General features: G+C 45.6%; 1 protein-coding gene across 1 annotated transcript in view; it reads left to right on the top strand.

Moving 5' to 3' along the window:
* Positions 1 to 12,337, top strand: part of VPS9D1 (VPS9 domain containing 1) — a 64,661-nt gene that overhangs the window by 18,724 nt on the left and 33,600 nt on the right. Inside the window, exons 8-9 of the mRNA XM_030204614.1 lie at positions 7,057 to 7,144; positions 11,158 to 11,243. Coding sequence (XP_030060474.1) covers positions 7,057 to 7,144; positions 11,158 to 11,243 — 174 coding nt within the window. The remainder of the gene's footprint in view (positions 1 to 7,056; positions 7,145 to 11,157; positions 11,244 to 12,337) is intronic.

Raw genomic sequence — 12,337 nt, 5'->3', positions numbered from 1 at the left:
AGAGCAGGGTGCAGCTGACTTTTCTGCACAGGCTGCACTAGGCATGTGAGAGCGGGATGCAGCTCTGACTGCTCCCCACAGTCTGTAACAGCCAGGCACACGGGAGCGGGATGCAGCTGACTTTTCTGCACAGGCAGACCTAGGCATGAGAGCGGGATGCAACAAGAGTGCTGGCACAGTCTGTAACAGGCAGCTGAGAACGGGATGCTTTAATTGCTCCACACAGTCTGTAACAGGCACACGGGAGCGGGATGCAGCTGACTTTTCTGCACAGGCTGCACTAGGCATGTGAGAGCGGGATGCAACTCTGCCTGCACCGCACAGTCTGTAACAGGCACGTGAGAGAGGGATGCAGCTCTGACTGCTCCGCACAGTCTGTAACAGGCACATGGGAGGGACGGTGTAAAAACCGGATGGTAGTACTTAGATCCGGAGGATCCCGAGGATCCCGCAGATCTGGCTTTTACACCGTCCCGGAGCGGGATTTTTCTGCACAGGCAGACCTGGGCATGAGAGCGGGATGCAACAAGAGTGCTGGCACAGTCTGTAACATGCAGCTGAGAACGGGATGCTTTAATTGCTCCACACAGTGTGTATGGGAGTGGGATGCAACTCTATTTCTTGCCTAACTTTTTGAGAGCTAAGACTCCCTGCCTTAGGTCATTACAGAAGAGCAAAGAATAGTATTATTAGGAAGTGTAAGTGAACAATAAAAGCTTTCCGATGATAATCTGAAAGGGGGATTGAAAACTACACAAAACAATTTTTAGGCTCTGGCCAGTTCCACACACCTCTGCAAGAAGTTCAAGGTGTGTAAGCTGGTCCGCTGGGGGGGAGGGGAAGGGTCTGTGGATAATGTGTTAAATACCAAGCTGTGACTAGCTTGCAAAGGGTGGGATGAGAGGGGATAGAGGCAAAAGCAAGGAGGAACCTATATGGCACAGGAGGGAGAAAGTGAGTAAACAGTGGGCTTTTCCTCCAGGAACTGAATAAACCAGTTTTTAAATCCAACTATGCTAACTGCTTAATTACTTCACAGTTTAATTGTATTTTTTTAACATTAAATTTTTATTGAATATATGGAAAATTTACAAACAGTATATGCTCAGTACAACTTAGCATATTTAATCCAACACACTTATATGCAATAAGCTAAGGATGTTAAACCATCTCTCCCATAACAATTATCCCTCCCCCCTCCCTCCTACTCCCACCCATTCCCATTAAATTTCTCCTTAGGAACGTTGGGTTAGAGCTACAAAACGTGTCCATAGGTCGGAAGTCGGATCGTAAAGTCCCAATCTCTTATCTGTAAGTCTTTCCAGCTCTCCAATCACGGATAACTTCAAGAGCCAATCAGCTTCGTTCGGCCCCTCTGACCATTTCCAATGGTTAGCAATGACCATCTTGGCCGCAGCCAAGCACATTCTTTTAAAGCGTCTCTGCCGCTTCAGACCCCCTTCTGTTTCCCAAACCCAATAAACACCATTTTGGGTCAGTAGAGAAAGGTTTGCCCATATGTGTAGCAATTCTATATCAGAAAGACAAAGTGGGGTTCACAAATCAGGAAGACCCGAGTCAGAAGAGCAGGAGGAGAACTGGGCTCCCAGCATAGAACTGATTTACGAACCTCAGCAAAGGTTTTTGTGATCATTACTAATTGATTATTAAATGCTCCTTCAGTTGATGTATTGCTGAATTCCAATTGATTGACCCCTGAGGAAGGCTGATATAGCCGAAACACGGACCGTGTTGGGTCCTGGACCGATTAAAGTTTTTTGGAGCATCTTACCCTTGTGTGTGGTGACTGATCTCTTGATATTGGGCCCTCTCCACCCTATTTCTGTTGCATTTCTATATCAACCACAATCTTCCAAAAGGATTGGAGCCGATCACAGGACCACCATATGTGTAGCAGGGGCGTATCTGGCCTCCGGCGGTAGGGGGGGCCAGAGCCAGAGGGAGGGGGCACATTTTACCCCCCCCCCCATGCCGCCACCGACCCCCCCCCCTCCGCCATTACCGGACCCCCCCCCCACCGCCACCAACGACTCTCTCCACCCCCCTCCCGCCACCAGCCCTCCCCCGCTGCCGTTTCTTACTTTTGCGTCCGCTTTCTCCTGCGCCTTTAAAAATATTTCTTCAGCTGGCGGGGGACCCCAACCCCCGCCAGCCAACCCGAGGTGACAACTTGCAAGTTCTTCCTCCGCCGTGGCCAACATGCTGGAGTTGAGCGGCTGAATCCAGTTCGGAGTCTGACGTCGCAGCACGTTGTCAGACTCCGAACTGGATTCAGATGCTTTCAACTCCAGCATGTTGGCCACGGCGGAGGAAGAACTTGCAAGTTGTCACCTCGGGTTGGCTGGCGGGGGTTGGGGTCCCCCGCCAGCTGAAGAAATATTTTTAAAGGCGCAGGAGGAAGCGGACGCAAAAGTAAGAAACGGCAGCGGGGGAGGGCTGGCGGCAGGAGGGGGGCCAGGGCGAAATCTGCGGGGGCCCAGGCCCCTGTGGCCCCACGCAGATACACCCCTGATGTGTAGAAAAGTTCTCCTTTCTATACCACATCGCCAGCAAAGTACTGGAAGAGGTAGGAAACATTGTGTGTAGCTTTACAGGGGTGTAGTACCATCGTGTTAATATTTTATATGCATTTTCTTTCACACGTACACATATTGAAGCCTTTTCAACTTCTCTACATATCGCTTTCCACTCATGCTCAGTAAGTTCCCCCGCGAACTCTTGTTCCCATTGTTTCATATATGTAAATTTCTGGAATTTAGCCCCCCTAATACACTTATACGAGGTAGAGATCGTACCCTTCATTTTCCCCATTGAGGCCCAGATATTTTCAAAATGTTCAAAATCATCCTCCCTCAACCATCCCTTTTGGGATATATTAATCAAAAGCCTCAGATTCAGCGTATTTTTCTCGTACTTCCTCAAAAGATCTCAACTCTCCCACATCTATAAAGTCCCTGAAGCATATGAGACCTTGGGTTGCCCATCTTTTAAATACAGGATGCCCAAATCCTGCATTGAACCCGGGCTCTGAACTAACATGTGCTTATAAAGAAGATTGTCCTGACCTCCTAAATCAGGTCCGAAGAGAGCACCACAATCTCAGAAGATGCAGCACAAATGGGTTATCTGTGAGCTGACCATAGGCCCTGGATAGGGTTACCATATTTTGTCCTCTCAAAAAGAGGGCACGTCCTGCCCCTGCCCCTGCCCCGCCCACGCCTCGCCCCTTGTCACATATTCCCCTCCCCCGGGTCACATATTCCCCTCCCCTCCCCCCCCCCCCCCCCCCGTCACCTCCCCTCCCCTTACTATCTACTGCTCTGGTGGTCTAGTGAGCTCTTTGGGGCAGGAAAGAGCCCCCTTTTTCCTGCCGGGAGCTCTGTCCTTGCCCTGCATCCTGTTGCTGTGACGGTCTCAGGATTCAAAATGGCCACCGAGAGTTGAAGTCTCGCGAGGCCGCGTCAACTGTCAGCGGCCATTTTGAATCCCGAGACCGTCACAGCAACAGGATGCAGGGCAAGGGCAGCGCTCCGGGCAGAAAACAAGGGGCTCTTTCCTGCCCTGAAGAGGTCACTAGACCACCAGAGCAGTAGATAGTAAGGAAGGGAAGGGGAGGCTAGGATAGGCCTGCCGCCCGCCCGTTTGTCCAGAAATCTGGGCGGACTGGCAAAACCCGTCCAGACGCCCGGACTTGTCCTCAAAAAGAGGACATGTCCGGGTAAATCCGGACATATAGTAACCCTAGCCCTGGAGGACAGGGAGGCCACAAAGCTGTCCCCAGAACTTATTCCCTTACATATTCCTGATCCATATTTGCCACTACCATGAGCGTCTCCTGGCTCCAGGCCGAAATCAGCTTTAATTGGGCTGCCCAGTAGTACCAAAGTAAATTTGGAACTCCCCGTACTCCCACTTCTACCGATCTCCACATCGCTGTTCTATGTAGTCTCGGTGTCCCCCCCCCCCCCCCCCCCCGATATATCACACTGTAAACGCTCCAGCTCAGACCTGGGAATTGAGATTGGGAGGGTTTGAAATAAAAATAGTAGTCTTAGTAAAATATTCATTCCTATTGCCGCAGTGCGGCCCCATCTACCCTGCCAATCCGCCAGATCTTTACGGAGGTGCTTGAACAGGGGAACAAATAACTAACTTTCGCAAATCTTTGAAGACACATCTCTTCAGCAAGGCTTACAAAGAGAACCCATAGCCGTACAAAACCACCTCACCAACCCTCCCAATCACTAAAGTCCACCTTCTATACTATCCTGCCTAACACATTCCTTCTCTCAATCTGTATACATTACTAATTGTATCTGAGAATTGTATCTAACTGTATTTGATTGTATCTGGAATGACTATGTCATAACAAAACTCTGTAAGCCACTTTGAGCCTGCAAATAGGTGGGAAAATGTGGGATACAAATGTAATAAATAAATATATAATTATATAATTGGGAAATATCACGAGTGAGATGAATCCCAAGATACTTAAAGTGCTCCCGAGCATGCCGGAAGGGAAAATCCCTGGTCCCAGGATCCAGTTCCCCTTGCATGTCTGTTATTTCCATGAATTCTGATTTGTCATAATTGATCTTGAACCTAGATAATCTACTAAAATTATTTAGTTCTCGCATCAAAACTGGTAAAGTAAGACCCGGCGATCTCATGTAAAATAAAATATCGTCTGCAAAAACAGCTAGGTTACATAGTAACATAGTAGATGACGGCAGAAAAAGACCTGCACGGTCCATCCAGTCTGCCCAACAAAATAATCTCATATGTGCTACTTTTTGTGTATACCTTACCTTGATTTGTACCTGTCCTCTTCAGGGCACAGACCGTGTAAGTCTGCCCAGCACTATCCCTGCCTCCCACCACCGGTTCTGGCACAGACCGTATGAGTCTGCCCAGCACTATCCCCGCCTCTCACTCTGGCACAGACCCAGCAAAGTTATCTGATACCCTAGGCAAGCTTTCCATGTGAAAGGTTTTACATATGGAAAACCTTTCTAAAATTGCCTCCTTGTGGCATAATTTAATACATGTCCTGAATGTGAACTTTACCAGATTTTCAAAGTGAAAATATGTACTTTTGCTTTGAAAATTACCCAAAGAAATTTTTGCCTATATGTTTATTCCTGCTTTTCAGGGAGCCAGGTTATGCTCACTCTGTCCGACTTGAACTCCCTGAATATTGTCCAGTAGCCTCACCTTTTGAGCGAGAGGCTAAATATATAGAGCAAAAAGGAGGGGCAACAATGGACATCCCTGCTGAGTACCCCTCCCTATCTTGATAGTAGAGGAGTAACCTGCATTAATCTTGAGTCTTACCACCGGATCCTGATACAGACGATCCAGCCAACCCAAGAGTCCCCAGCCCAACACCATGTGTTGTAACACTTGCCAGAGAGAAATGCTAAATAGTAGTAGTAGTAGTAGATATGGCCACTCTACCCTATCGAAAGCTTTCTCAGCATCCTCTGGGCCTTCCACATAATGTGTAAAGTGTGTCTGTTATTATCCGCTACTTGCCTTCCTACCACGAACCCTGATTGATCCGTATGTATCAAACGTGGGAGCACCCGCCCTAACCTATCTGCCAATATCTTAGACAAAATTTTTATATCTAAATTTAGTAACGAGATTGGACAGTAGGAGCCACATAGGGCTGGGTCTCGCCCCGGTTTCAGGAGCAAAGATATTCCCGCTTCATGCATACTCAATGGAAGTTGCTGGCCATTAAAACAGGCATTACCAACCCTTTGCACTAGATTACCCACTTCCCCTACAAATATTTTGTAGAAAAACCATCCAGGCCTGGAGCCTTTCTCCCCTTAAGGCCCTTAATTGCTCAAAGGATTTCATCTAATTGAAAAGGTGCCTCTAGCTGGTCACTCTCCTTACTAGTCAATGTTGGTAAACTAAGAGGTGTATTTTCAAAGCACTTAGACTTACAAAGTTCCATAGGTTACTATGGAACTTTGTAAGTCTAAGTGCTTTGAAAATGAGCCCCTAAGTCTTTGGAGGTGTTCATGGATCCTAGTAGGATTTACCTGTTCCCCTGCACTGTACAATGTTTGATAGAATTGGGTAAACTTGTACGAATATCCTTATCCTGGTAGTACAAAATATCCCCATGACCCTTAATTTTAATGATGGTGGCTAGCTGCTGTCGCTTTCGAAGGAGATTGGCCAGCAATCCTACCTGATTTATTTTTCCAAATTCAAAAACTTTGGGTTTGGGTTAACTTCCTCATATATTCTATTTTTTCGACCTGAAGTTTATGAAGTTCCTGACGACAACTTCTCAATCCTGCCAACACCTCGTTTGCTCCCCCCTCCCGATGGAGACGTTCCAGGTGAGCTAATTGTACCCTAAGATCAAGTTCTTTACTTTCCCTTTTCTTCCTAGCTCCCCATTTTAATTATAACGGGATAGAAAGCCTCCTGTCTGGTGGGTGTCAAAATATTAATTATTCTTAACCTTCTCTTTGCTTTTTTGACCAGCACTGCACAGGTAGCATATATCGATTCAATGTATTGTTCACAATGACTGCTGAATTTGTTTCCAGGTGCAGCCTATAGACACCCCCACTCCTGGCAATTGTCACTTTATTCTCTACCCTTAACAAAGCCTTCTGCTCTCCCCCTCCCCCTCTTCAGGGGCAACATGAAGTGGGATGATCATGTATATAAAAAAAAAAAAAAAGCGCAGTTCTGCTCAGTACAAGCTATTTCTTAGGGACTAAAAAGGAAATCAGGCCATTCCATTTATGGCTTAGATACCAGAAGGGGAACTTTGCGTGTGATTCGTACCCCAGGATCTCAGAGGCACTAAACTATCTGTATGTTTGCACAGAAAGTTCTAAAGAAAAAAAATCACAGACTCAATGGTATCCATTTTGGACTTTCTCTGGACCCCAGCGTCTGTTCCCCTGTCCAGACGCTACAGGTGTAACGTCTCGCGTTTGTGTGTATCATTTTCCTCTCTTTCCGTTTCTCTGGTGTCTCACGTTGTGTTTATTTCCTCAGACGATTCTCCAGTATCACAGCGGTGACGCCTGAGGAGCAGGAGAAGAGGCTTCTGTATGCTGCAGTGCTGGAGTATGAGCAGGATCATGTAAGTTTGTGTCTGGAATAAGAGCAAAACTTACATTTGCTTTTTTTAATATATGTTGGTTGGGAGAGAGTCAACCCTTCCCCCCACCCTTTCTCCCTACGCATCAGTTGCAAAAGACACTTCCCCTGTCACCTTTCTCTTCCTGTAGACCAGTGTTTCCCAAGTCCGGTCCTGGACTACCCCCTTGCCAGTCAGGTTTTCAGGGTATCCACAATGAATATGCGTGAAAGAGATTTGCATATAATGGAAGCAGTGTATGCAAATCAAGTTCATGCATATTCATTGTGGATATCCTGAAAACCTGACTGGCAAGGGGTTAGTCCAGGACCGGACTTGGGAAACACTGCTGTAGACCAAGTAAAGATCTACTAGCCCTTTTCAGAGCTGCCAAATTATCCAGATCCAGGAGGGAGATGTCAGAATTGCAAGCATAGCCTGAAACATTTACCCTGATGCGTTATTGGACCTGCAGCGTTCATTTCAGTGGATAGGATCAGGGATTTCAAATCTGTACTGGGACTGGCTAAGAAGTCTCCTTCCTGGAACTGGGAACTTGGCAGCTCTGCTTTCTTGTGGCAGAGCATAATGGCAGAAAAAGGGCTCCAGCTTGTTGGGAAGATAGTGAGGGTGGAGGCAGAAGGCATGGGATGCCCCGGTTGAGAAGGTCCAGCCAGTAAGGCTGTAGTGATGTAATCTCATTAGATGCAAAGCACTTCGTTTTCCTTTTGGTGATACGTTCGTATATAAGCCAAAGAGTATAGTGGAACAAAACTGGGCTTCTGTCCTGGAACCCTTGGGGGGGGGGCGCAGTGGTGTGCTGATAAATGTTTAACAACAGTCGCTCTCTAAAAACAAACAAAAAAACCCCCTGTATATATGTATGTAACTGTATTATACATTTTACTGGTATCAACTATAATGTTACTCAATGGGTGTGAATTATCAAAAGCACTAACGCAAAATCTGTTAGTAGAAATCCATAAAATGAAAAATACCTAGGAACTTGCGCAGAACACTGTGATTAAGCCTAAGAGTTTTCACCATTCGTTGACCCGAGGGCAGTATACCTTCCCTATTCTAGTTCATTACGTTCTTTTCACATGTCCTTTGTAATGCCTTTCATAAGGTAAGTATTTATTTATTTATTTTATGGCATTTGTATCCCACATTATCCCACCTCTTTGCAGGCTCAATGTGGCTTACAATTCGTCATGGATACTGGAAATAGCAGTAAATATACATTTGGTTTACAGAGGGTTTTGTGTTACATGGTGGTGAAATACATGAAGGCGTTAAAGCAGAAAGACATTATAAGACATTATAAACAGTCTGGAAGTTTTAAGATTATACAGTTACATATTAGATTATACAGTTACACATGTTGATCTTTGTGATATATCTTGTCGAAAAGATAGGTTTTCAGTAGTTTGCGGAAATTGGTCAATTCATAGACTGTTTTCAGGTTGCGTGGCAGCGCGTTCCAGAGTTGCGTGCTTGTATAGGAAAAGGTAGATGCATGCATTGATTTGTATTTCAGACCCTTGCACTTGGAAGGATGAAGATTAAGGAATGTGCGAGAGGATCTTTTTGCGTTCCTGGGTGGTAGATCAATCAGGTCTGACATGTAGGCTGGGGCGTTACCATGGATGATTTTATGGACTAGGGTGCAAAGTTTAAACGTGATGCATTCCTTTAGTGGGAGCCAGTGTAGTTTTTCCCTCAGGGGTTTTGCGCTTTCGTATTTTGGTGTGCCGAATATTAGTCTGGCTGCCGTATTCTGTAGTTATGATCATCACAATTTATAATACTGTTCCTACATTTCCTTGTTTTTACGGTATTCTTTACCATGTAAGATGCTTTCTTTTACTATGTAAGCCGCACTGGACCTGCTGTATGTGGGAAAGAGCGGGGTACAAATGTAATAAATAAATAAATACACCATCTGAGAATCACGGTTGGGCTTGGTTGCTGCAGCTAGCACCATATCCAGCTTTTTAAAGATAAGTGTCATTGAGTTGGATTTCTGATATATGATAAGAATGGGAACTTTATAGTTTAATCAAGTCTTTGCATTTTTCATATAAAAAATTGGACGTTTTTTTTAGCCGACGATGAAAAAGTAAGATCTTTTTGATAGATTCGAACTCTTTGAGGCTTTTTCCTTCCCTTTGATAACGTATTTGAAGCATTTTTCATTTTGTGGATTTCTACTAACAGATTATACATTTTATTGGTACAAAGGATGTGTTTAGGCAGCACCCAATTTACAAATAATATTAAAACATACCATATTCTTTACTGTAAATTCCATATAGTCAATTGATTTTCACAGAATGCTTGGTTGATTTTTTGCCACACTCTTGTATCTGTAGCCAACCTATGTTTGCTATTCATCCAAGATTTCACAAATGGAATTGCATCCCAATCTGCTAACGTTTTTGTCAATAAATGTATTGACATTAAAGCTGACATATGATTTAGTGTCAGACTATTTCTCACTCTAAATACCAATATACCTACTTCTGGGAAACTGGAACAAGCTGGACTGTTACATATTCCTATACAGATACTGCCGACAGAATCCTTCACGTCAGTCACACATTCAGAACTAAACAGACCCTCAACTGATACCAAATAGGAGGCCACAAAAAGCATGCAGACAAAAACTGGAGCCCCCCCCCCCCCTCAAGAAAGCCAGATTCTATAATCAGTGAAAGTACTTTTAAAATTAACAGACATGAATTTTCTTCTATACTCTGCTAAATCCAAAATTAGAAAAGATTTACATTTCCAAAAAAGCAACCATCCATGAGCAGCATGTCCCCCTTTCCTTTCCCTCCCATCCATGAGCAGCATGTCCCCCTTTCCTTTCCCTCCCATCCATGAGCAGCATGTCCCTCTTTCCTTTCCCTCCCATCCATGAGCAGCATGTCCCCTTCTGCTCTCCTCTCCATCCCCTTCTATCCTTGTGTTGCATGCCTCCTCCTCCCTTTGCCTCCTCCATATACAACATATCTCCCTCACCAATCTTTTTTCCAGCCCCCCTTCCTGCACCCGCACTCCATCCACCTTTTTACAGCCCCCCTCCCTGCACTCACACTCCATCCATCTTTTGTACAGTCCCCCCTTGCACCCACACGACTCTATCTATCCACCTGTCCAGCTCTCCCCTCCCCTCACCCTGATCCTCAGGGTGCCGTCCCCAAACCTACCTTAATGTGCCTTGGTGGTCTAGTAGCCTCTTTGGGGCAGGAAAGAACCCCACTCTTTCCTGGCCACTGTTGCTACCGCCTCTTCTGCTATACACTTAAACATGAAGAGACAGTCCCTGCACGACAGAGCTTACAATCTAATTAGGACAGACAAACAAGAGATAAGGGAATATTAAGGTGAGGATGATACATGCCCCCTCCTCCCTTCCCCCCTCCATATACAACATATCTCCCTCACCAATCTTTTTTCCAGCCCCCCTTCCTGCACCCACACTCCATACACCTGCTGAGACTTCAAGCGGCACGGATTTTGGGTCAGTTTTGGTGCCAAAGCTGAAACTGAAATTCAGTTGACTTCTATCGTAAATCAGACTCCACTTATGCTGTGCCCAAACGTCTCCCCTCATCATGACTACTCTATAAATATGCTCCTGCTTGTGTCTTCATTTTCTAAGAGCCCTTTGGCGTGTGTAAATCAGCATTTTACACAGGAAAAAAGGCTTACAAAGTTACCTCCAATATGTTTCTGTCTGGAAACCCTGTCTGGTTCTGAGATGGTTCCACTCACTAACAGGATGCATGTATGAGGTGGGGGGGGGGGGGTATTTGCATGTGTACATTTTTTATGGGAAAGGGATGGGTGTGGGGGGCTGTGTATGTATTTATGTTGGGGATGGGGGTGGGTTAACATTTTGTGTGTGCTTTCTTTGTATTGAGCAGAACTGTAGGACTGGGGAGTGGATGTACTGGAACATTTGCAGTGCGATATCTACATTCTTTTACGTTTTATATTTCTTTCAGGAGTGGCCCAAGCTCTGGAAAGCCAAGATAAAGAAAAGTCCAAATGATTTGTCTCTGGTTACTGAACTGGTCTTCCATATCCTCAGGTACTAACCTAATCAGATTCCCCAGGGTCCGTTCCCAAAATGTTAGTTGCAGCCAGTTGGCATTAAAGTGAGATCAGGGACCACAGGAGCCAATTTTTCAAACTGATCAAGGGTGCGAAACTCAACACAAACTACACAGTATTGGCGTGCTGAAGCACTGTTGCTCTCACAGGCTTCTATGTTAGGACTTGGGGGCAATGGGAGTGAGAACTACCAAAATGCAGGCTGGTGGCACTTACTGAGGCATGAGCTTTCCAGCTGCAGAGCTGATTTCAGGGTTTGTAGCGGGCCCCTTACACTTTGAATTTAAGTATTCACTTTTTATGAACACGTTTCCCATAGGTATCAAATGAGAATGTTCTAAACCTTTTTAGCTTTGTGCATACCATGGCAGTGATTTAGATTTAAGATTTTAGAATTAGCTCAGACCTTTATTCAGTGGTGTGCTGGAGCAGGCTCTCACAGGCTCTCGAGAGCCGTTTGTTAAGTTTTTAAGAATTTTGGGAGCCGGTTCGCCATGGCTACTTTAACAAATGGATCCCAAAATGTGGGCTTGGGCCCCTCCTGAATTCTCTTTTACTTTGCTGGCGAGAGAGAGCCCCCTGTTAACAATTTACCAGCACACCCCTGCCTTTATTAGTAGTAGCTGAAGGTGAGATACATTCAGGTACAATAGGTTCCTTGTCCCTAGAGCAGGGGCGTAGCTACGTGGGACCACGGGGGCATGGGCCCCCGTAGATTTGGCCCTGCCCTCCGCCAACCCCTTTGATTCCCCCCCCCCCCCCCTCATTTAGACCTTCAGGAGTGGGAAGATGAGGCTAAATTTGCTTCTTCCTCCTTATCTGATGTGGTCTTGGTCTATTCAGAGCAGCCATCGTTGAAGGAGCCGTTACAGGAGGGGGGGATGATCTGAAAGTACTGAGATTGTTTCATAAAGTGGAGCTCAGTACTCTTATTTCTGAGGCACTGGTGGTGTTTTCCATTGAGGAGCCTTCTGCTTCGCAGTCAGAAGTTCCATCTTTGTCGATCATGAGGGGGCTTAGAGGTCCTTCTAAGGCTTTCTCGATGCATCTAGATATTCAGGACTTGATTGC

The sequence above is a fragment of the Microcaecilia unicolor genome, chromosome 5 (assembly GCF_901765095.1).
Source record: "Microcaecilia unicolor chromosome 5, aMicUni1.1, whole genome shotgun sequence".
NCBI classification, from domain to species: Eukaryota; Metazoa; Chordata; class Amphibia; order Gymnophiona; family Siphonopidae; genus Microcaecilia; species Microcaecilia unicolor.
The sequence above is the reverse complement of the archived record's forward strand: the minus strand, read 5'-3'. Positions and strand labels throughout refer to the sequence as shown.